Below are 26,044 nucleotides of genomic sequence, written 5' to 3'. Positions count from 1 at the left end.
TAGCATCCCAGAATTACTTTATTCATGATTTCATTGGTAAAGCTGGTTTCCTTCCACCTGCAGGAAAATATCACATGGTAGAAACAGCGCTCAAAGGGACTGACCCTGTGAGGTGCTGGTGAATGCCTTGAGCTCCCACCAAGTACAGTGGGAGTCAAGGGCCTTCAGCCCCTTCTAGTAGCATTGGTCCCAAAGCTAGCAGGAATTCAGAGCTTTTTCTGTAGCAGATGCAGAGATCTGGTATTATGGCACTGAACACTAAAAAAACTGAAAGACTCAAAGATTAAAGGAAATTAATTATCACTCCCTTTTTTAATACATTTTAAATGCCCAGACTTATTTTGCAGTGCTCACTACTATTTTACTACATACTCCTGAGGCCTGCTCCTTCATTTCAGACCTCCCCAGGAGCTTTGCCTGCATTGTTTCCTATCTGAAGGACTAAATACAAGTGATACATTTCTTCTTCTGATTGAAGTAAGGGTGTGGCCACATATATCCTAATAGGTACTTTTTGTTCGTTTATATAAATTATTATTTTAACTGGGACAGGTTGTATTTGGAAACACTGTAGACCTTCAGAAAGAGGGTCCCCAGATTATCGCCTATGTTTCAAGATTCAGCCTCTCCCAATCCTCATTTCTGAAGTGATGTTGAAAATAGCTATTTAGTGCTGATAAAGCATAATTTCACAGTATGACGATACAGAAGAGTTCATCGTGATACAGAAGAGTTCATAAATTTAAATGAACGGATTTGATTCCAATTTTGAACACACTTCATAATCCTCTTGCCTTCACCATTTCGGCCTTTCATCTAAATGCCTTAAAGCACTGTATGAGCACCAATTAATTAAAACTCACATCACCCCTGTGAGGTAGAAAAATATTATTTTACAGGCAGGAAAACTGGGGCATAAAGAGGTAAAGTGACTAGACTAAGTTTGCACCAAATCAGTGGCAGGGCTGAGAACAGAACCCAGGAGTCCTAGTTCTCAGCTTGCTGCTCTAACCAAAAGATCACACTGCCTCCATAGTCAGTCCATGGAAGTTTCAAGTTGCATTCTTCAAGCGTTTATAGTTTTTGTAATATTTAGTGTGTACAGGATTTGAATTCTTTAGATTTCTAATGCTATTGTCCTCAGTTACTGATCACTTTACTATAGTCCTTTAATTTGTTTTGCTAAACTGGATAGGATATGGAATCCTAGTTAAAATTGCAAACTTTGTCCTTTGTAAAAAAATAAAATAAAAAGACACAACCCCAAACAGTGGAAGCATTAAAAAAATATAGTCACATTATTCAAGTATTTTTACCAGGTGCCACAACAGCGATTAGTGTTAAACGACTGCTGGAGTGAACAGCCGGATCCGTTTTTGTTTTTTACTGAAACTGATTGACAAATTCTTCTCTTCTGATAATAGAGGAATGGTGGTAGCGGTCTCGAGAGGCAAAATCTGCATTCTCTTCAGTGAGCTGAGTGGTCTCCATGCCAACTGTTGCAAAGGATGGTGTAACAACAATCTGCTCCTCTGGGGATGGCCTTCTCCTGAAAACAGACAAACACACAACCTTCAGATGTCCCATTGTTTCCCAATCTATCAGCAGCTGTGCTTTGAACTATGTAAACAAAACAAATCGAACCTCTGATGCACAAAGACTTAGAAAAAAGACACTAAAAACTTTTCTTGGTGGCTATGTGAGTTGCAGAACTCAGAGAACATTTTCCTCTACTAGAAAAAAATAGTAACCTTGCTTACAAAAATATCCCTCCTCTCCTTGGTTGCTGTCCAGTTGCTCCAAAAAGTTCTTCAGCCACATAAAGTGAGGCAGAATTTGCTTCAATTACAGTTGCACTTTGTGGCTGCTAACAAATAAAAAGGATAGTCATATATCTTACCAACCCTTTTCCAAAGTTTACAGGTAATGTGGTTGCAGAAAAGTGAAAAGGATCTACTTCTAGTCATCCTGCTCGTAATGGTAAAGGTCAATCAATGTAACTTTATTCTACAGTAAGGCTAGGTCCACACTACCCGCCCAATTCAGCGGGTAGAGATCGATCTTCTGGGATTGATTTATCGCATCTCATCTGGATGCGATAAATCGATCCCAGAAGCGCTCCCCCGTCGACTGCGGAACTCCTGCTCGCCGAGAGGAGGAAGCGCTGTCGACGGGGGAGCTTGCCTGTGCCACGTGGACCCGCAGTAAGTAAACTTAGTTCGATCTAGGAAACGTCGACTTCAGCTACGCCATTCTCGTAGCTGAAGTTGCGTTTCCTAGATCGATCCCCCGCCCCAGTGTGGACCAGCCCTAAGATTTTTAGTGAGCTCTCTGTCTACAGAATATAATCCACTGTATTCAAGAGAACTTTTTCAAATTTAGGGGCCTAAATTTAGGCAACTCAGTATTGTCAATCTCAAGGATTCAAAAATCATGAATTGGGATAAAAAAATCATGAGATTGGCTTAAAAGTCTTGAGATTTTTAAAATTTTTAGATTCTTTATTGTTGCCTCTGACTCCTTAGGATGGACACTCTTCATGATTTCAAGCTTTTCTCTGCATCCATGAGGTCTAGAAACTTTCATTTAACAAAAAAAAAAGTAAGCTGAGATTTTCATGGCATCTCTTGATTCCAGGAGCTGGGGTTTGAGAAACACGTCAAAATTCACATGACTCACAATGCAATTGTGAAAGCTGGTGACACTGTTACATCCATATATAATATTTGAATAAGTAACCTGATTGGGCAAAGAGCCCTCAGCTGCCTTTAAAGTTCATTCAGCATCTTCCAAGATTGGGCCCTCAGTCTCGTTAAAATGTCCTTTCCCACCTTGCTTTGCAATTTGTAAAAATAAATCTGAAGCCAAACCACCCACAATTTATTTCTGTGTGATATTGTGGATATAAAACAGCGTCAGGGGTGTGCTTTAGAAAAAGCAAAAAAAGCTGTGCTGGGAATTGACTGCAGGCATTATTAGAAGGCTACCCTACCAGCTGTCTAAATTAGAGAGATTTCATCTTGTGACAAGAGAGAAACAAGATCAACTTCTAACTTGGACTGCTGCCAGCCTGACACTGGATCCTTTCTAGCTGTGTCTCAACCGATCAATACTACTGACAAAAGGCACCAAGGACTCTATCAAGCTGCCAAGCTGCAGTATAAGAACCTCCGGTAATAGTGACACATCTACCCAAAGGTGTGGAACTGGCTCATTACAGGGGGAACATTTCTCTTTGAACGCCCACACGGTGGATTGCTCATCCGCTGCACTGCAGCTCTCTATTGCAGGAGTTGGGTATGGAATGGTCCACAGAGATTTGAAGTGGGAATAAAAAATACACAGAGGTGTCAGGAGAGGAGGATCATTCTCTACCTTTGCAATGTGTGTATATAAAGCAAATAATTAATGTGCATATACACCTAGGGGGAATTGGATGGACATAGTGTACAGGACACAGATCCTCTTGTTGGGTCTGACTCACTACGCAATGACTAATTCTGACTAGCCTTTTAGCACGAACCCATCCATCCACCCTGTTCTCATGCCTCACCTCATAACTCTTCTCTTTCACTCACATCATAATACAAATGAACAATGTGAAAAGAGAAAGGGAGAAACCCCTGGACCTAATAAGACACGTAGAAAGCTTAATTCAAGGCCATTCCCCCTCCTTTGCCTGTATTTTGTCTAACTCAGGTTCTGATCCTGCTAACACTAATGAAGGTATGAAACTTTACTCCTGGGAGTAATCCCAATTGTCACAGGAGTAAAGTTATACACACGATTATGGGTTTGCAGGACTGGCACCTTTGAAAAAAGTCTTCAAGGCAGGTCCCTTGTCTTCTTTTATATAGGGGAGGCAGATTGTCTATTGGAGAGGCCCCTGGGCTAGGAGTCAGGATGTCTGGGCTCTATTCCTTGCTCTGCCACTGACCTGCTGGGGCATCTTGGCAAGTCACTTCACTCCCATCTCCCTCCCACCCTTCGTCTATTTAGACTGTAAACATTTTGGGGCAGGAAGTCTTGATCGCTATGCACAGATACTTAGCACAATGCGGCCGCGATCTTGCTTGAGGTCTTTAGGTAATAAATAAATAAATATCTAAAAAACACCATGCGCACCAATGGTGTTATACTAAAATACAACAAGAAACAGTCATCATCTCCTCTTCTGAATAGCAAGCTGTGTGGAACCTGGAACCCGACCTCTGCTTTCCTCCAGGAATTGACACTAGCCAGTATCATCGCTAGCATTCCCATCCAAATTCTGGATTAGAATATTGCCATCTAGCACATACAGGGCTTGTCTACACAGTGGGGTGAACCATTCTGATTTCTAAAGAGTAATTGGTCTGTGCAGCCTCTGCTGCGGTGCTCTAAAGGTTCCCTAGTAAATAGGAGTAAATATTTATTTTTTGCCAGTAAAGTAAGCACATACAACTCTGAATATACAAAGGGGGCAGGTCTATTGAGTTAAGTAGTAAATAGTTTTACATAGTCACTTTCTCTAGCCATATCAGCACTCTAAATACAAGATGATATCAGTTATATCAAGGAACTCTAATACACCAAAAGAGGTGTGTAACAATTCTGCAACACACCGCCACATTTTTTCACAATGTCAATTGTTTATTGTTAAGCGTGAGCATTACTTATGTCACCACCAAGTGATTAGTACCAACCTGCATGAGCTGACCAAACCTAACTTAATCCAGCTGAGAAAACTGAAGTTAGCTGCTGCCCCTGCAGAGGGAAAACACATGAAAAGTCACCATGCTGCTAATTCTCTCATAATAGCTTTACATGATCTAGACTTGGAATAAAATCTCAAACAAATGTGCATATTGTTATTAGCCCTACTTACACAAAAGGTTACAGGTTTAATAACTGTGAGAATGTGTTTCATTTTTCCCCATACATGAAAGCTTTTAAAGATTCTCAAGAACGTAACCTGAAGAGAACCATTGATTATTCCTAGACATAAGCTTTATTAAACTGTAATAACAATTTCCCCTATATTTTCTCCAGTAGATCTCAAAGCACTTTACAAAGGAGTGTGTATCACTATCCCCATTTACAGATGGGGAAAAGTGAAGTGACTTGCCTGAGATCACCTAGGCAGAGTTGGGTATAGAACCCAGGACTCCTGAGTGCCAAGCCAGTGTTCTAGCCACTAGGCAACATTGCCTCCTCTACTGGTAGAGGTAGTGACAAAATGTAGTGATCATTTAAGGGGGAGAAAACTCAAAAGCATGTTCAAATTGTATGAAAAACAAAGATTGAAAAGCTAGGACATTTTAAGTTAAGGTAAATCTTTCAAATAATATGTTGGAAAATATGGAAAGATAGAGTTAAGGTACTCCTAATAACCTTTACTCTGCCCCAATATTCCATATCAGAGAGAAATTGAGGCTGAAAAGTGGGGAACTGATGTGTAGAGGGTAGATGGAACATTCAACAACTTAACTGCTTATTTCTATGTTTCTTACAATTTGCGTTCATGGGATCTGCAATCTAGCAACCTCAAGTCTAAATTATCAAAAGAGGATATTTTCAAAAGTGTGCGAGTGATTTAGGAACTCAAATCCCATTGACTTTCGAAGTTCCATTGATTTTTCTCCTCCAAAATTTTGTGCACCCGCCCTCCCACACATGCACACACAGAGGTCAACACATTGATCCCCACCACATATATACCAAGGAAATGTAGGCTACGGTAACTTGCTTTCTGAACTTACTTTAGTATTTAATTTTGAACCTGTATAGTATAAACCAATCACATGCATAGACCTTTTCAATGCCCTTTTGCTTAAGAGTATCAGATTATGTTCCTCACATATTCAACCAGTTTAATTCAGAATCAAAAGGCCCTCTTGTTTTGCCATTAAAAACACTGAGATTTAATGAGATACTTATTGTAATTCCAATTTTCACAGCAGTTTTCTCAGGTAGATTTATATTGACTAATTAGGTTTATTAAAGAGTATTTATAGATTAGCCATTGATGTAATACATTTAATATCTGCAATTCCTATTAACTCTTAATACCAGTGCTTTTACTTATAGTAATTACTCTTTCTAATTTATTTTATAGCATAGCAAAACAGTTTATTAACTTTTAAACATGTTTAAACTCATCAGAACCAAAAATTAATCTGGTAATGCTAATTGTAGCCAGAGACAAATATATAACTACGTTTAAAGAGTCAATTATCAAATTTTACAATAAACTAGCAAGGAAACAAAATCTGTCATTTGTAATGTGTAACTCACATGTTAAATGAAAATGCCTTAATTTCAAATTAACTCCAATTAAAATGTAATAGGTATCTAAGATGATTTAATGCCATGGATTAAGAATACTCACCAGGGGGTAGTCCAGGACTCATTTGGCCAATGTAGAAATATAGAATAATTGCTACACTCAAATTAATGAGAGTGTAGATCCATTGAATGACAAACATGATTACAAGCGATCCGATTGCCTGTTGAAAATGCAGTGTTCAGGATTACTACACAGAGCATGATTGTATTTCACTGTTACGCTAACAAATATTTCCTGCAAAATTCAGAGGATGTTTTCTGCCATTTTTCTGATCTTGTGCAAGACCTGGCAATGCTCTGGATCCTGGGGCAGTATTACCAGCCATACAGGGGGGTTGCCCAGAGCAGGAGTTTATTCTTCAAGATGAAAACAGGCCAATGCCTTTGATGAAGTCAAATAAAAAGCGGCCTGTACCTATGAGAATCCAGTATTTTTATTGAATATGACAGCACTGGAGCTTTCAAGGTGTCATTTGAACATCAGAAACTCCACCTTCACCAGTATTGCCAAACCCTGTACACCAAACCACCCCCATTTTATATCCTACCGAAAACCTACGTTCTGCACCCCCAGTGCCTCCTCTGGAGTTTTAACCAGTAGCTCTAGATAAACATAGATCTCCTGGCCGTACCCTCTGGTCTTCTGGCCTACCTCTCCTCTGTATAGGAGTGGGCCGACAGCTGCCACAGAGCATGGCTGGGTGATATACAGAGAGCGAAGATAGACTTCTCTGTGGCTCCTAGTCCAAACAAAATGGAAATGCGCTAGACCCATCAAAGCCAGCAGAATTTCAATGGGCTTCAGATAAGGCCATAAACCTGATTCCTTTGTGACTTTTTGCTTGTTTTTCGCAAATTTGGATGAACATTTCCCAAATTTTTCACCCATCATATAGACGGGTTGAGATTTGCCACCTTTCAACATGCAGCAGAATTTCGCCCAAAGGTCATTACTATAATGATGAGAGAACTCTATGATGCAGCTGCCTTACAACATAATCATCATTATTACTATTTTCTTATTTGCCTTCTGTAGCACCGCCTATGTGTAAGATGCTGTACCAGTATAACAGGAGGCATGGCCCTGCCCCAAAGAGCTTACACAGAAAAAAACAGAAAGATACGATAGACAGGAGAAGGGACTCAACCTAGAAGTAAAGTGGTCAAGGTGACTGCTTAGTCAACCCTTTGTATTATCAAACTCTGTATTACCAATTTAAAAATACAGGATATAATTTCAAAAGCATCCAAGTTTCATTTTCAAAAGTGACTTAGGAGCCTGAGTCCCATTGTGTCTAAGTGACTAAGGCCCAGATCCTGAAAGGGATTAAGGTGCCTAACTCCCATTGATTTCAATTAGGTGCCTTTGAGGGTATGGGCCTAGACTTCTTTCAGAAAGGGACTTAGGCACTTTTGAAAAAATGTATCCATACAGAGTATCCCCCTGTTATCCTCAGGCGCACCATCCATAGAGTCTCATAGGTGTCAGGGTAAATGTGGGTTGTCAGGAGGTGTCTGAATGGGGGTCAGAATAGTGTCTTTGCATGCCAGCTCAGGAAGCATGTTCCATGTCTGGGGGACAGCATGGAGATGCTTGTAGGAGAAACAGTTAAGCAAGTCAAGGCTGGCATTACTGCCAGAGCTGAGCAGGCAGGGGAGCGGGGCAGACAAAGGCAAGGGGTCAACAAGTATATTTATAGATATGCACATATATTATTAAGCTTCCATATCAAGACTTTTAAATCTCTGTGTAGCTACCCGAGCCCCAGTTATCCACCATGGTCTCTTTCCAAGCCAAATCATTCAACAGAAGCCAAGTCTGCTTTAATAACAATGTCAGAATAATCTCTTTACACAAATGTAAGAATTCCCCCATGCTTATGTGAGGTGTTAACCGCAGTCGTGCTATAGGAGCTCAGTATTTGGGAACCACGCTGTTTACTGATCCAAAATGTAGATGTTAGCTTGCAGCTGCTTAGAAGATTTCATCCACTCAGGAAAAGACACCTGACATTCATCCCACCCATCTCATCACAGTTCAGCAGGGCCTTTCTCTGGCAGTTAGCATTTGATGAGCAGATGAGCTACTGAGCAATGTGGTTTGAAATGTGGTTGCCAAAGCCAAGCTAAAGATAGTGGGTAATTTAATATTTAATTTAATTTAATGCGCTGTATGTTGTTTAACTGTACTCACTATACATATACATGAAATCACGTATGTGGAGACAATATCCATGTGATAAAGTGCAAAGCCAGGTGATAACTTCATTTATCATGTACCTCTGACCACCTTTCCTGCCATCTGCTCCAATCCATCTCCCCAAGACTTATTTTAATGTTCCAAATCCCTCAACTGCTTCAGACACCTGTGATTTTTAAGAGAAATGTTTCCCCTCCTTCCCCAAAGGTGGGATTTCCCTCCAAAATTACTCTTGCCCTAGGTCTGGGGAAAGCAAAATTCTATGCAGTAACGGTTCTTTGATACATAAAAATGGCATGGCTTCTAAGCTGACATCTGACTACACTGCACGGCTAGAAAGGGGAGCTTCACACCAATGATAAGGGGGAGATTCCCAATGGAACTAGTCATGTTCTTTCTGGTCTGAAAAGGCCCCGAGATACCAGCCTTTTTAGGTCATTGTCAGATATTTTGATGATGTGCAGTGAGCCCTGTACAGTGGGATTCATGCTAAGTAAGGCACCTGGGCTTTAGAGGTGGAAGGATAAAAGATAGTCCCACTCAAAATGCAAACATTCCTAAAATAGTTTTCTGATACGTAGGTGGCACTTACAGAATGCATGTGGTATTCACATTCTAGCAGCACAAGTCTGGATTAGAAATTTCACTTCTGAGTGGCAAAACCCTGAGTAAACTGTGCCGATCACCCAACATTAGCGCTTCTAAAACCTTTATACCACAACACATAAGAATTGCCAGATTGGATCAGACCCGAAGCCCAGTATCCTGTCTCTGACAGTGGCCAGCACCAGATGCTTCAAAGGAAGGGTAGGAACCTCACCATCGGCAGATGTAGGGTAATGTGCCCCCCATGAAGGTTTCACCCTGATCTGTAATAACTAGAGATTAACTTAAGTCCTGAAGTATGAGGTTTAATAAACTTTCCACAATTTTTGTTCGCATTAGGTATTACTATGATATACATCATCATATATGCCTATGTCACTTTCAGTAGGACTGAACTTTACAGGTAGTGAAGTGTCCAGAAGGACCCCTAGACTGAATACCACCCTCAATGGCAGGAAGGCAAGTGGATGAATGTGACATAGGCAGCACATGGATTCCTCACCTGTTGCCAGAAATTTGAGCGAAACAATGGACCCCCAATTGGCTAATTGTGGAATCTCATTTTAAGCAGCAAAGATGGCATTCTTCTGCCATCTACGAAAAGGACCCATAGAAATGTGCACACCCAGCCAGTGTGATCAGCCAGGTCTTACCGACTGATTCCTGTAACTTCACAACTGCTGGTCTCTGAAAAACCACTTTGAGAAAAGTGCAGTTGCCTCAAAATGCTGCAGTGAGGTTAATCATGGTGCAAGATATCACAGCCATATTCATCTCATTCGCAAATCACAGCCTGGGCTTCCAACGATGTTTCAAGCTGATTTTACACTGTCTCATTCATAGTCTTGTTTTGCTTATTTTGGCATCGGCCTACATTTCGTCTTGCTCCTTAGACCCCAGTCTCTAACTACTATGGGCTACATTCTACTCTGGGTTACACCACCTAAATCCAGAGTAACTCTGGATTTACATCAGCAAGACTAAGAGCAGAATGTATCCCTTTCTTCCTAAATATGGATTGGAAGCAGGAAGTCAGATCCTAGGTTGGGACTCTAAAATTATGGAGTTCCCACACTATTTAAATAAGATCAACCACTTCTGTCCCATGTTGACTTTTAGTGAGATCCTGGTCTGGCCTGCTCACACATGAAAGGGAATAAGACAGCATACGCCCACTATTTGCATTTTGTGGTAGGTGAAAGCATCCTCTGCAGAGTCACTAAGCCCTTTCCCACTGGCCCAGGTGGGCAGTGATTGGGCGGAGCGAGAATGGATAGACCCTTGGCTCTGTGCCCCCCCTCCCAATGCATAGGGCAGCACAAGTGCACCAGGTAGCGTGCAGATGCAGGGTACTTGCCCCCAATGCACTGCTGAGGTTGGGGATTGGGAATCATAACCTCCTTCCTGGGCTATACCTGCGGCAGCCAAGCAATGCACTGCCACACACACAGGGCTCATGGCAAAGTCACAGCTAAGCCCTAAAAGCTTTTCATTCAGCCCTGTGTATCTGAGCTCTACGATTAACCAACCACATAATGATTTGGGATACTGGAAATGAAAACCCCCTTGCCAATATATGTAACTGCATTGATTGTGATTTATTATTTATTTATTTTTACTTTTCTACCATCCTAAAGCGATGCGCAAAGTAAAAGAAAGTGACTTACACCAACAAGGGAAACCCAGTGATTGCAGAATCTGGCGTAGAAGGAAACTGGCATTCTCTGAATTTCTAGTTCTTGATTTTGTTGCTTTACGTTTGTATCTATAGAAAGAAAAAGAAAACAGAAGCATTACAAAACCAACACAGGTGATGAAGTAGAGCTACATCCTAGGAAGCAGCCAGGTTACCCCTTGGTTAGGATCTTTGTCCTCTATCTACATCAAGTTACATGAAAACAAGATATAATTTCAGGCTTCCAACTTGCATGACCAGGCTTAGCCAGGTTTAGCATTGGTTGTAGAGCGGCAGTGTTGTCTAGCATTTAGTGCAGGAGACAGGGAGTCTTGGGTTCTATTCCCAGTTCTGCTACTGATTCTTTGTATTATCTTGGGCAAGTCATTCCCTCGTTATGTCTCACTTTCCTCATATGGAGGATATAATAATAAAACCTCACAGGGTTTTGTGAAGCTTAATTAATCAATGCTTGTAGAACACTAAGGGCTCGCCTACACGAACAGTTAGCTTGCGGCAAGCAGGGGTATGACTGTACCCTGCACTAGCCTGCCCATACTAACTGTCCGCATGGTACCTGCTGATGCACATTAACAGTTCATTAGTGAGCATTGATCTAGTGTTCTTTGAAATAGGACTAGATCAAAGCACATGAACAAACTTAATGCAGGTCATTAGGACCCACACATACAGTTAGTCCCTAACAGCCTAGTGTGGGCTAGATTCACACTCAGCTTGCTGTGAACTAAATGTTTGCACAGACAAACCCTAAGATTCTCTGATGAAAAACTCTACAAAGTCAAAGCATTAAGTATCCAGATCTACAATATAAATTAATTCAGATTCTTAGATGCAGCGATGATGATGTGACGAATTACTCATGGTCTTCTTGCACACCATGGGGATAATTTCATTCACAAGCCTCCTCCCCCCAATATCAAGATGAAAACAAATGCCATTGTATGCTCAGAAATCTTTTAATGTACAGCATTAAGAATGCATTTGCAGAATAAGTAGCAGCATGCTATAGACAGTGAACATTCCCACATAATTTTGCCTGTTCTCCCGCAATTAATCTTTCACTGGCAAATTAGATTGGAACCTCTCCTGTGACTCATTATGATGAACTCTACCCTCACCTATAAAAAAAAAGATATTATTGCCATGAATCACAGAATGACAGCATCATATAAAATTAGTCTCTAGCCTGCCTACAGAAAAGTGCCAGCAGGACAAAGATTATTAAGCATCCCCCCATGAAAACACAAATGTCTATCTCTGCTCTTGTGATCTTTACCTTCCACTTTCTGATGGGGAGGATTCTGCAGCTCATTAAAAAGTTGTTCTCCATATTCCATTAGCTCATGGTCACGTTTTTGCTCAGTGTCCACAGCTGATGATAAACACAGATTTCTTTCACTCTGATGACTCTGTTCAGCAAAACTCTGCAGACTTTCATCACTAGGCTCTGATGTTTTGGTGCCACAGTAAGGGGCGGGGGCAATATTCTGATCAAGATCCAAGAGAAAGCTGTCTTGTAATGTTTGCTTGGCTGGCTTCTTTATCTTTCTCTGTTTGACCTTTTGGTTTAAATTCTTGTCTCTCTCTTCTTTCTCTTTACAAGTCCCTGGATCTTTATTAAGAGGCTTAAAAAGCTGGTCCATGTCTTTTGTGAATTCTAACAAGGTGCCATCTGATCTGCTTTGAATTATTCCATCTGATCCATAACGGGAAGTTTTCTCAAAGGTTAAAGGCTGGGAAGAGTTGACAACCCTAGATTCCTCCCTCTGTGTCCTTTTGGGTTTCTGCTGTAGGATATAACTCATAGAGACTGAGAAATAAGAGTAGTCCACAGCAATGTATGTCAGCATGAAGTTTATGGTGACTATAGGAGCAAGGATGTTCACTTGGCCAACGAAGACGAAAGCCATGGTGATGAGACTCGTTAAGCAAATCGCAGCCACTGGGGTCTTGTTACGCCCTTTCTATTTTGTAAACCAAACAAACATATTTAAGTATATATTTGCATACTCCACCAACCCAAAAGTGAAGACTGCCCTCTCTGTTCACACTGATAGAGGACCATCAACATCTAGGCAATATTTTGATGGACATCTCACTGGTCATGAAATAAGGGAATATATACATATATGAACAGAAGCATCAGAGTCTAGTGGCTTAAGTGAGGGACCAGGAGCCAGGAACTAACAAACACAAATCTGACTTCTGCCACTGACTTGCTGTATGGCCTTGGGAAGGTCACTTAACTTCACTCAGCATCTCAATTTTCCCATCCGTTAAGTAGAGTAATAAAGCAATGCTAAAACTCACAGAGCATTGGGAGGATTCTTATATTGTTTAGACGGGGCTTTGGAGAGGAAAATTGCTAATGATCGTTAATCATGGATTTCTAATTTCAGGTCCATGCAAGAACAGACATTGTTGCCAAACAAAAGGCTTGCCATATACAGATACTGGAAAGGAGCTCTGAAAACAGTTTCAATTGGCAGCTAAGCCAAGCAAGCCTTTTGGGGCAGCGAGGCAGAGGAGAGGTGCCATTTTACATTAGAAGCTGCCGGCCTGGCCTTCAAATGAGGCTAAACTGCAGCCACAGTATTACCGGATTCCGCATTTAGCATTACTCCTCTTTTTATAAAGAAGCCCCAACTGCCCTAAGGCCAAGAGGAAAGGAGCAGATGAGAGGTTAAGCAGTCAAGGATGTTAAAGGGTGTGTGTCAGGAAGAGCAACAAATGATGCCAGGCGAGGATCAGGAAGGCAGACTACCACGAAAAGTATTGTTTATTCTTTTACTTTGGGGCAGGGTGGAGGTAGCGGGAGGATGGAAAGGAGGCACAGACTGAAGTGCGTCAAGCTGAAATAAAGGACTGGGAGTTGGCAGCTCCTGAACTTTAACTCCAGGTCTAACACGCCCTTTGGTTGCCCTGGACGCATCACTCAATGTTTCTGTACTTCTGAGATGCTTGTGCAAAGCCACGTAAGGCTCACAGGACACCAATGAGGGCACAATCTGACTGCAAAGCCTCTCTTACAGGTAATGCTGTGTGAGACATAAAGAACCTCACTCCCCTCTCAGGCTGTGTCTTCACTGGGAAATTTGTGCTTAAACATGATTTTCAACAGCTGAGTTAGCTGACATGATGCTGACTGGCCAGCACAGACCAGGACAAGCAGTGGGCAAATCCTACTGGGATCAGGGTTTACCTATGACAAGCAGACACAACGCTGAACACGTCTTGTCCTTGTCCACACTGACCAGTCAGTGTGACACATGGTCAGAATCATGTCACCACTCTCAGAAAGAGATCAAATTATATTCAATGCTAGCTCCGCAGTGAAGACAAGCCCTTCAAGCTTAGGGTGAATTTGTGGGGCTGGCAGTTAAAACAAAGATGTCGCTTTTTATGTGTAAATGTGATCTGGAAATCAGTGAGACACACTCACAAAGCAACTTTACTAAGCAGAACCACACTAATTAACTTGGAGACTCTGATGTAAACCTACAGCACCTAATAGATTCTTCTTGAGGAATTTATGTTTTTCTCTACCCAAACCCTTACATTAGTGCCTAATGCATCACCTGGGGTAGGAAAACACTAAGGCAAGAAGGCACCATGATAGAAGTTTATAACTATCAGTGAGGAGAAAATATCAATGCTGGAGAAGGATTATAATTAGAATGATATAAATAGGCAGAATGGGATGATGACATTAAAAAAAGGAAAACTTAGCCTGAGTATAAGGGTATGTCTTCACTACCGGCCAGATTGGCGGGCAGCAATCAATCCAGCGGGGATCAATTTATCGCATCTAGTCTAGACGTGACAAATCAATCCCCGAGCACTCTCCCATCGACTCCTGTACTTCAGCTCGGCGAGAGGTGAAGGTAGAGTCAATGGGGGAGCAGCAGTAGTCGACTCACCATGGTGAAGACATCACAGTAAGTCGATCTAAGTATGTCGACTTCAGCTACATTATTCACATAGCTGAAGTTGCGTAACTTAGATCGATCCCCCCCCCAGGCCCCTAAGCATAGACCAGGCCTAAGACAAAATCTTAAAGTGCAAGATAGGACTCTGCATGAGAAGAAGCAATATTTTACAGGATCATGGCCTAGATTTATTAGGTTGTGGAATAGTATCCCTAAGGAAGTGGTGGAAGACCATTACTTGGGACATTTAAAACTGGATTGGATGAGACACTGTCAAGAATAAGCCTGCACTGAGGGATGAATTAGATGATTTAATAGGACTATTCTGGCTCTAATTTACTATCAATTATGAACTGAAATGTTATGTGTGGTTTTTTTTTTATATTAAAGTAAAGAGATTTTTGGAGGCATTTAAACATTCACCTACCGTATTGGAAACACGACACTCTGTATGGGAAGGCGGCTAGCTATTTGACCATGCGGACTAATGTCACTGCCCATGCTGAGTGAAATGCACAAATGAAAGCAGCAGCATAAATGGTGAAAAGGAAATTAGCCTCTTGTGGCTTTAGCAACCCAAGGGAACATTTTCAAATAGCAGCTAGGTGCCTAACTCCCAATAGGAACCAGCTGCCTAAATGACATTTGTGCCTTGGACAATCTCCCACCTAAGGGGTTATTAGTACCACAAGCAAAACATTTCAATCGTGACTGTCCCTTTCATACAATCTTTCAGCTCTGATTGGATAAACAAGAAATAAATTAAAATAAATGCTTTTCAAATATAAAATACTAAGACTTTCACCAGCTTCCATATAAACCATAGTACTGACCATACAAAGGTACCGCCAATAGTGTCGAGAACGTACAAGTCCAGTTATACCAACAGTAACACAAAATATGCCACCTTGAAATATTTTTCATCCTATATTGTCCTCTATTGTATGTGCTTCTTTAATAAACACACAGCTCAAACAGAAACTATTTCCATTTCCTCCACACTCATTTATTAATAGAAAAGGATAATACATCCTGCACCTTACACATTTTCCCAACAATATGAGAAATGTGTCTCACGCATAACAGGCTTCAGAGTGGTAGCTGTGTTAGTCAGTATCAGCAAAGAGAACGAGGAGTACCTGTGGCACCTTATAGACTAACAAATTTATTTGAGCATAAGCTTTCGTGGGCTAAAACCCACTTCATCAGATGCATGGAGTGGAAAATACAGTCGGAAGAGATATATATACAGAGAACATGAAAAGATGGGGGTTGCCATACCAACTGTAACGAGACAAATCAATTACAGCGGGCTATTATCAGCAGGTGGAAAAATCAAGCATAACAGTGTTCTCAGAAAGCATCTTAAGTATTAGAGATACTATTGAGACAGGTAACAGATGGTACAGTCTTAGGATGCCTCTGGCCTAAGGTTAACAACACTGAAAACAATGGTCAGCTCCTTCATATTAACTAGGATTACGATGACTACAAACATGTTTAAACCATTGTATAAACAAACCAGTGCAGAATGCATTGTTACGGGCAATCCACTTTATTAACCGGCCCATGAACCAAATCAACAGTCAATTCTCAAGGTAGCAGATACAGGCAGGGAGGAAGGAGATTTTCCTTAAATTCTTAAATCCTTAAATTAAAGCCCCATTGACTCGATTGGGACTCAGGAATGTGTGCGAAATCTACACGGCAGCTTGAAGTAGTAAAGGTGGTGGTGGCGGGTTAATATATTAAGACTCATTTTTTTTTATTAACTGGCTAATTTATTGTGGGCATCATAAAAGAAATGGGTCCTATGGAGGGACTTGAATAACGAGAGGATAGAGGCCTGGCAGACCAGCTCACGAAGAGTTTTCCATGAATAGGGTTCTGTCTGGAAGAAACCAAAGAGACTGATGTGAGAGAAGTGGACTGGGGTACTGAGGAAGACATCAATGGTGGAACCGAGGGGGTGGGGTGGGGCATACAATCAAAGACAAAGTCAGAAGGGGCAGTTATATGGGTCCTTGAAGGCAAGGACGAGAAGCTTGAACTTCCTGCCATGAAGGAGGGGGAGTCAATGGAGGGGGTTCAAAGAGCAGGTGAACAGAGCAACAGGCAGGGAAGAGAGGGCAATATGAGTGCTGGTGAAAGCAGAGATTAGAGGAGGAGTTTATAGTAATCAAATAGGTGGATGAGGAGGACCTGGACTCAGACAGAGAGACTTCTCCCATAACTCTGTATTTCTTTACAAAGCAAATATTTGAATGCTGTTTCCTTTCAGGGTCCCTTCCAGTTCTATGAGATAGGTATATCTCACCTGCTGATCCCCATTGGGGAAAAACCATGACCCCCCTCCTCTCCTGGTATTTAATTACTGTACATCACCCAGGACAATCTATTGACAGCAGATTCATTGTTTCCATGCATCATTAACATTTGTTTGTTATAGAACCCATAGCTAATTCTACATCATCACTGATTACTAACCCCATGTCCAAGAAAGGAAAGGGTCGGTATCACTTTTTCCTGGGCAATGCACTGAAGGATTCGGGGTGCTCCATACAAACCTCCCATGCAGGAAGCTAAGGAGGAAATGTACAATCCTAATAAAAACAAGAAACCCACCAAGGATACCTGGAAAATGCAAAGAGAAAACAAATATTTATCAGATATTTAAAAAAAACCACTTAATTGTCTTTAAACACAGATTTTTCCAAATTCAAATCAATTAATTTCCTTTGTAAATGCTAAAGACTCTGGCAAAAATTTAACAGAGAACGAGCCGTGTGAAAATAGAAAGTTAACCTGCTCTGTACTGTGAGTGTGAACTAGTAATACAATAAAATTATCCCAAGAAAGCAGTTCAGTGTTGAACATTCTGTACCAACTGGAAACCACGCGATAAGCTCACGTCCAGAAATATGTGCCACTTGGAGAAAACGCTTCGAGGAAGCAGACATCTGATTCCATTCAAGTAACTGGAAGTGAGTTTGAAGGGAGTTTATTTCAGGAGAGCACACTTATATACCAAGAACATCATACAGGAAGAGCTATCCCAGGCTCTAAACCATCCAAAACAGGAAGACAAACCCCTGTGTCCCATAAGGGAATACCAATAGTGGAGGAGTAGCAGGGGAGGGGAAGAAATCCACACTGCAATCAAATCAAAGCTGCCATTTAAATAAATGGGATTTCAAAAACATGTTCCAAAGGATATAATGCGACGACCTTATTTTCCTGTCTTAAACGTGTAAGGAATTTCTTTAAGTTAAGTGAACATAAAACTTAAAAATCCTTAAAGCAATAATGCTAAGTAGACTGCTTTATTCATATTTTGTATTTGACACCTTTGGTTCTATTGTATTCCAAACCAATATTTAAATTTTACAAAACTTTTTACAGGCTCATCAATTAAGGGCAAGCACCTTTTATTACTAATATTTTGTATGATGGAAGGTGCCAATACACACACATAGTAAGAGTCCCTGACCCAAAGACTTTACAATCTATGTAGACAAGACAGCAAAGCATGGGAGAAAGGTGTATATCCCCGTTTTACAGATGGGGAACTGAGGCACAGAGAGATAAAGTGCCTTGTCCCAATTCATAGGTAAAGTCTGTGGCAAAAGAAGGAACTGAACCCAAATCTCCCGTCCAGTAATTTAACCACACCACCATCCTTCCTCTGCTCTTCACTACTGGGCTGGAGCAAGGTTGCTGTTTGACAGCACACAGCAACATTATACCCTTCAGAACAGGAAGTGAAAAATATTGTAGCCCAACTGAAATTTCAAAGGGACTCTGGGTCAGCAGAATGTAGGTGCACAAATTGAAATCGAATCAGGTAATCTCCTCATCTGAAAGAAGGTGCCTCTGGCTACACAGTTGCCTGTAAGACTATGGTGGAACATGGATTGTTTCAGTAGCTTTTAACACGGAAGAATAACACCTACTGAACCATCATCATAACTTCTTGCAGCATCCTGTGTTCACCTTGCTTCCATCCAAGCTGTGAATGGGCCCCCAAAATTCTAGCCAATTGTGTAATTTAATGACATGATATTTCCCTTAACATCCATATTAATTGTGCAGGTATTGATCCTTGGAAGAAAGAACAAGTTATAGTTATACAGAAATACAGACAAAAAGAGAACAGATTCATCTGAGGTTAGCACAAGGGACAGGGAACTGGAAGATCTGAATTCTAGTTTCTCTGAGGAAGAAAATATAGAGGCCATTGCCAGTATTTTCAATATAAGTTAATGGTTTATTATACTCTCAAGATGAACAGCAAAGCCAAGGAAATTGCATTTGTCTTTTCCTGCTTCTCTGTGATGTATGAAGATGGCTTTCAAATTTCTTTCCAAAATACTTTCCCACGTTTTTTTAATAACATGAAACATCAGGAATATCAACGAGGACCTCTCTTCCTTGTCTTTGTTAGAGGGCCTTGGCAAAATCTTTGGAGGACCTTAACAGAGATGTTACACAGGACAATGGAGCTACAATTCTCTCCTCAAAACTGGATAGGAATAGGATGCTGAGTCTTAGACATCTAAAGTAACAGTGAGGACAAGAGAGAACCCTTCCTTATATGTTGAAGACCAGGCTTAGGATCTGCTGAAAGGCTGATGTTGCTCTGCCTATGTCTAGTTCTTATACTGAACCCATCCCTATGGTATTTGAACTCTAGAGACATTCCATCATGTAAAGAAGAGTAAAATGTCCTTTGGGTGGGAGCTCCAAAGAGAAGCAAGGTCAGAAATTGATGCGATTCTGTTGTGGAATTCCAAAGCCATCCCATGGTCCGTGGAGAAAAGCCAACAGTTTGTGGCCTGTGATAAGTGACTAGTACTAACTGGAGGAGTTAGAGACCGAACTGATCAGACAAGCTTGCCGCTAATGGAGAAAGGTCAGGGGGTCACTGCTACGAGTTAAAGGATAGAGGCAAAACTTTTTTTAAATCTAAAGAATGTATTTGCTGACCACATGGATCATCCTGAGATGTGGACTGCTCTGAGTGCTAAAATCTGCAGGAGGCCTGATTATCACAATTATGCAAGGCCTGGGATTGCCCAGTTGAGGACTTGCTTCTGGATGCACAGGTGAATGCAGGGAAATGCTGGTGCAGTGAGAGGTTTTGGCCAGTGTAAAGGCAGTTAGATTTCTGTAGAAATGGAAATGAATGTGGGCTGCTTATTAAGTATGAGACTCCCTGCCTTGACTGAGCAACTCCTGCCGCTGCACTGACACATGAATCTGCAGAGCTGTCTAGAAGGTTATTGCGTCTCCCGCCCCCCCGTGCAGCCAGACTTGTCTAACAAGACTTGCCACAGGCTGTCATTTCTGGTCAGCGTCCTGGCTTCTACTTCTGCTACCTCATGGAACAGGGGGGAAAAATTCCACGGCAAATGTGTCAGCATTTCTAGCATGTGGATCCACCTTATGCACATACGAGTTCACATGCAGCCCTCTGCCCAAATAAATCCACCACAACAAGCACACAACAGTTGCTGGCAGAACAGGAGATATTATCAGCAGTGCTTCAGCTATGGAAGCTTGATAAACAGGGCTCTTGCCATATTCTAGGAGACCGTGTCTGCATAAGAACCAGTCATGCAAGACAAAGAACTCCAAAAAGCTGAATAACAGTCTCTTTCCCTCCATCCAGTATTTTGGATAGGGGCTATTTTCTCCCTATGCCTCCCCACCTTGCAGCTGCCATCTTTCCTGCTGTGCAATGGACTTTTGCATAATATATCGCTACTGATCATTAACGAGCTAGAGAGATTAACTGTCATGTCGTCTCCTTCCTCTCCCGGCCTATTCAGAATACCCGGCCACTCCACTCTTCATATCCCTCAGCTGAAGGAGCGACATGCTCCATTTTCCACATACTTACTTTAATCAAAATGGTGGAAAACAGGCAGCCCAGCTTCTCACACTGAAATAAGGGGCATTTCAGAGTAACCTTTATGATCTGTAGAGCACCAAGCTGCTGAAGGGTGGAAAGAAACACTGGGCTGTGAACTGACACAAGGAAAGGGCCTGAATTGTATGAGGGCCCCATGGTAGCTGAAGTAGCTCGCAGCCTGTATTTCCCAGGAGGTGGTGGCTGTGAAAAGAAATCATGCTGCAGGTTGCTGAGGCCTACTGTTGGTGTCACTAGGCATCACCCTAGGTAACTCGGGGGGTTGGAAGACCACGAGAGTCGATGAAGCCCCCCCGCACTAGGCCAAAGTGAATCAAATCCCCTGCATGTTAACCTTTACTAACCTCACAGGCCAGCAGCTGGGAAGCGGTGGTAATAAGGCCTGCATGCTTCTGGCTGAAAGGCAAGATAACAGATCAAAGGGAAAAGGACAAGATAACGGTTCAAAGAAGAGTTACTAACGAGCTAGACTTATAGCCGCCAAGATGATTTAACTGCTTAAATGTAACTACTGCAGAGGGAGGAAGGGGGAGGAGGTAGGAAAGGGGAAAAAAAATAATAAAAAGGAAAAACTGCTTGTCTCAGTGCGCTTGATTTGAGACATGCTGGTCTCCTCGTGCCTATTCAGAGTTCTTGAATAAACTTTGTCTGCTTCTCCACCCTGGTGTGTTCATTGGCACGAAGCACACCGGGCAACGAACCCCGCTGTTGCCCCCTCAAGCCCTCTGTGCCAGCAACACTACCATGGTGTCCCAAACAGAAGCATTTCTTGCAATTGCTTAAGGCTGTTTTTTGAAGAGGGACAGGGGGAGGCAGTTCGTTTTGAAAGACACATGTAGGACTAAGGTCTATGGCATTCGCTAGGGAGTTTCCACCGCACCAAGAATCCTGGCCTGGGGCCCTCACATAACGCAGAGCAGGACATCCTCAACCAGTGGGGCACGGCCCAGAAGTGCATCATGAAGGGGCGACTGCTGGGTTTCACCCCACTGGGTGGGAGAGAAAAGAATTATTGGCAAATCCCAGACGCTTGGACGTGGGAGCTGCTAGGGCAGGGGAGTGAAGGAACAAATCAATCCCACCACCTGCTGCTGCCCACCCAATCCTGCTGCAGCTCCTCAGCCATGCTCCCATATGTACAGCACTCAGCCATAGGTAGTATGCTGAAGGCAGCAGCGCAGAAATAAAGGGGCACGGTATGGTATTGCCACCCTTACTTCTGCACTGCTGCTGGCAAGGGCTGCAATAGCCACTGCTCTCCAGCCGCCCAGCTCTGAAGGCAGCATAGAAGTAAGGTTGGCAATACCACAACCCCCCTAAAATAACCTTACAACCCCCTGCAACTCCCTTTGAGTCAGGACCCCCTATTTGAGAAACGCTGGTCTCCCCAGTGAAATCTGTATAGTATAGGGAAAAAACACCCCCCCTCCCCAAAAAAAACAGATTTCGGGGGGGGGGCGGGGGAGACCATATTTCATGGTCCGTGATGCGTTTTTCACGGCCATGAAATTGGTAGGGCCCTAGCCATAGGGAAACGGCACTTCAAGAGGCAGCACAGACAGTTCCACAGCCTTTTCAACTGGTGCTGCCCGCAGAGCCGAACAACATGAGGACTGGGGAAGCGAGAAGCTCCACACCCAGCAATGGCTTCCCCATCCAGGCTTCAGCAACAATCTGGTGAGCCCCTACTGAGACCTAAAAGCAGCCATCTTTTTTTGACAAGAGCCCAATCCCACAATACTTTGCAGGACTGGGTGGGTGGCAGTAAGGAACCAGGGATTTTTTTTTTTTTTTGAGGTTTCCGGAAGTAAAAGGTTGAAAGCCACTGGCACAGAGTTAGTTGAGCTGAGTGGTTACTTCCAAAATGGTGGCACAGAACGGCAGGCCATATCTGAGTCTACCTGTGTAGCTTGAGATGTATCAGCAGGAAGCCGGCATTCCAGTCCATTTCCCCATAATATTTGTCTCTGAAGTTGTGAACCTAGAGTCTCTCTGTCTATCTAAGGTATTAATATAGCCCCCATTCCCATAGCACCTAATAAAAAATAATAAAAATAAAAAAAATAATAAAAATAATTAATGGAGATATCCTATCTCCTAGAACTGGAAGGGACCTTGACAGGTCATCGAGTCCAGCCCCCTGCCTTCACTAGCAGGACCAAGTACTTATTTTGCCCCAGATCCCCAAGTGGCCCCCCTCAAGGATTGAACTCACAACCCTGGGCTTAGCAGGCCAATGCTCAAACCACTGAGCTATCCCTCCCCCCAACCTGAGCTATCCCTACCTCACAACCTGTAATGTATTTATCCTGTGAGGAAGGGAAGCACTATTATCTCTCATTTTGCATATGGGGAACTGGGGAACAAAGACTCTAAGGCCCAGATTTCTAAAGGTATTTTGACATTGCTGTGCTCGGCACTGCAGTGCCTAACTAATTCAGGATCCTACATACCATTTTCAAAAGAGATTTAAGTACTTAGGAGCCAAAATCCTCTTGTCAGTGGATGCGATTTAGTCTCCTAAATCACTTTTGAAAATGAAATGTAGGCTCCTGCATCAGTTAGGCATTGCAATGAAGAGGGTGGCAATGCCTAAACATATCTAGAAACCTGGGCCCAAACAACTTGCCCAAAGTCACACAGGAAGTGTGTGGCCGAGCAGAGAACTGAACCCAGGTCCCCTGAGCAGCACCATAGCCACTGGATCATTCATCCTGTCACAGGTAAAAACAAACACGCACCTCATCCTGTTCACTTAAGAGGTTATTCCCTGCTTCTTTGTGTCCCTGAGGTTGTACATGTCAGCTGGGGTGTGCTTGACTAGTAGTGGGTAATAAATTTACATTTTCTAAGAAAGCTCAAGATACATTGACCTTTTTTCTTATTTATGAAAGCAGCCTGCATTGTAAAGGAGGTTGGATGAAAAGATATAAAATTCATTCTGCTTGGAGACAGCATCTAAAATCATGCTGTGTTTTGAAAACCCTCAAACCAACCCATCTTCCCCCTCCAGGCTACCTCCCCGCCCCCCCTCCCTCTTCCCAACGAACTAATTTGCCTCCAGGAAAACAAAGTGTGTTATGAATGGATGGATGAAAAATATGAGAAACAAATCAATGTACAGACATTTACATTAGAGAACAGAACAGCCCCTTTTGATTTCAGAATGCCATCAATACAAAACCACAATACTATTGGTCCTATTTAAAAAAAAAATACTTGAAAGAAACACTTGATCGTGTCAGGCTTTGCCTATCATTTTAGTCACCAAAAAATGCTTGCATTTAAATGTGCTACTTGACATTCCACTCAGGGCTTAGGGGGAAAATGTCTTTTCATTGAGATTGTCAAAAGTAAAATAAATTAATTAATTAACTTTTAAAAAGTTTAGAGAGTACAAATACTTCACAAGAAATTGGCAGTCCTAGCCTATTAGATCTCCTTTGAAGTGAAATTACTTTGTGTCCCTATTTTGTATGTTCAGAAAAATACATTCTAAGGAAGACAAACAGCCAAATGCTTCTTTAACCACGACTGACAGAAATGGAAAGTTTGCACAGTTTTTGATTTGTAATGATTTCTTCTATCAAACAAGGCCAATAAAATATAACTGTGCTTATAATAATTCTAATAATCAGCCATATTTATACATGTATTGCCTCACCACTTCATATTGTACAAGGGGAAAAGAAAACTGTATTTGCTTTTTCTTGTGTCTTTATGATATGCAACAATGGCGTAATACTCTCTTTCCAGAAGATTTCATAGAATCATAGGGTTAGAAGGGACCGCAAGGGTCATCTAGTCCTGTGGTTCTCAACTGGTGTTCTGGGGCACCCTACAGAGCCGGGAGCAGATTTCAGGGGTCTGCCACAATAATCCAGAGAGCACAGCCAGTGTTAGCCTCACTGGGGCCCACGGCAGAAAACCAAAGCCCAAGCCCCGATTCCCTATGGCATGGAGCCCCAAGCAGTTGCCCTTCCTGCCTGCCACCCCCTAATGCCGATATTAGCTTTTAATCAACTGGATATGCAGAAAAACTGGTGTTGTGGCACAGGTGGGACGTGGAATTTGTATAGCATGTTGGGGGGAGGGGAGGAGACTCAGAAAGAAAAAGGTTGAGAACTGCTGATCTAGTCTAACTCCCTGCCAGGATGCAGGATTTGTTGTGTCTAAACCATCCAAGACAGATGGCTATCCAACCTCCTTTGGAAAACCTCCAGTGAAGGAGCTTCCATGACCTCCCTAGGCGTCTGTTCCATTGTCCTACTGTTCTTACAGTTAGGAAGTTTTTCCTGAGATTTAATCTAGATCTGCTGTGCTGTAGTTTGAACCCACTGCCTCTTGTCCTGCCCTTTGTGGCAAAAAGAACAATTTTTCTCCATCTTTTTTATGGCATACTTTCAAGTATCTGAAGACCATTATCCTATCCCCCTCTTAATCTCCTCTTTTCCAAACTAAACATACCCAGTTCCTTTAGCCTTTGCTCATATGGCTTGCATTCCAGCCCTTTGATCATCTTTGTTGTTCGCCTCTGGATTCTTTCCAGTTTCTCTACATCCTTTTTGTACATTGGTGAATAAAACTAGACACAGTACTCCAGCTGAGGCCTAACCAGCCCCGAGTAGAGCAGTACTATCACCTCCAGTGACTTGCATGCTCTGCCTCTGTTAATGCAACCTGAAATTGCATTTGTTTTGTTTGCAACAGCATCACATTGCTGACTCATGTTGAGGTTGTGATCCACCACAACTCCCAGATCCTTTTCAGCAGTGCTGCTGCCATGCCAGTTTTCCCCCATTCTGTGTTTGTACATTTGGTTTTATTTCTCCAAGTGTAGCACCTGACATTTGTCTTTGTTGAATTTCATTTTGTCATCTCTAGCCCAGTTCTCTAATTCATCAAAATCCCCAAGTGTTTGCAACTCCCAAGTGTTTGCAACACCCCTCCCAGCTTTGTGTTATCTGCAAATTTGATCAGTATGCTCTCTATTACTACATCCAGGTCGTTAATAAAGATGTTAAATAACACCGGACCCAGAAAAAATCCCTGTGGAACCCCACTTGAGACCTCCTTCCAATCCAACATCATTCCATTAATAGTTACTCTTTGTTTGCGGTGGTTTAACTAATTATGTATCCACTTAATGATAGTTCCACCCACAGGGAGCTTGCGCCCCCCCCGCCCCTGGCCCCGCCCCAACTCCGCCCCCTCCCTGCCCCTATTGGACCCCTCCCCAAATCCCCATCACAGCCCCGCCTCTTCCCCAAGCGCGCTGCGTTCCTCCTCCTCCCCCCTCCCTCCCTGCCTTGCTGCGCGAAACAGCTGTTTCGTGGCGCAAGTGCTGGGAGGGA

General features: G+C 42.4%; 1 protein-coding gene across 3 annotated transcripts in view; it reads right to left on the bottom strand.

Annotated features, from left to right (window-relative positions):
- SLC12A8 (solute carrier family 12 member 8) overlaps positions 1-26,044 on the bottom strand; it is an 87,690-nt gene continuing 61,646 nt past the window's right edge. For all 3 annotated transcript variants that reach the window (XM_054044529.1, XM_054044530.1, XM_054044531.1), the window contains exons 9-14: positions 17,246-17,392; positions 12,106-12,793; positions 10,801-10,898; positions 6,371-6,488; positions 4,686-4,746; positions 1-1,549 (exon numbers count right to left, since the gene is read on the bottom strand). In XM_054044529.1, coding sequence (XP_053900504.1) covers positions 1,384-1,549; positions 4,686-4,746; positions 6,371-6,488; positions 10,801-10,898; positions 12,106-12,793; positions 17,246-17,392 — 1,278 coding nt within the window. In that variant the 3' untranslated portion in view covers positions 1-1,383. The remainder of the gene's footprint in view (positions 1,550-4,685; positions 4,747-6,370; positions 6,489-10,800; positions 10,899-12,105; positions 12,794-17,245; positions 17,393-26,044) is intronic.

This window comes from Malaclemys terrapin, chromosome 11 (assembly GCF_027887155.1).
Source record: "Malaclemys terrapin pileata isolate rMalTer1 chromosome 11, rMalTer1.hap1, whole genome shotgun sequence".
Lineage (NCBI taxonomy): Eukaryota > Metazoa > Chordata > Testudines > Emydidae > Malaclemys > Malaclemys terrapin.
Note: the sequence above shows the minus strand (reverse complement) of the source record. Positions and strands in the feature narration are given on the sequence as shown.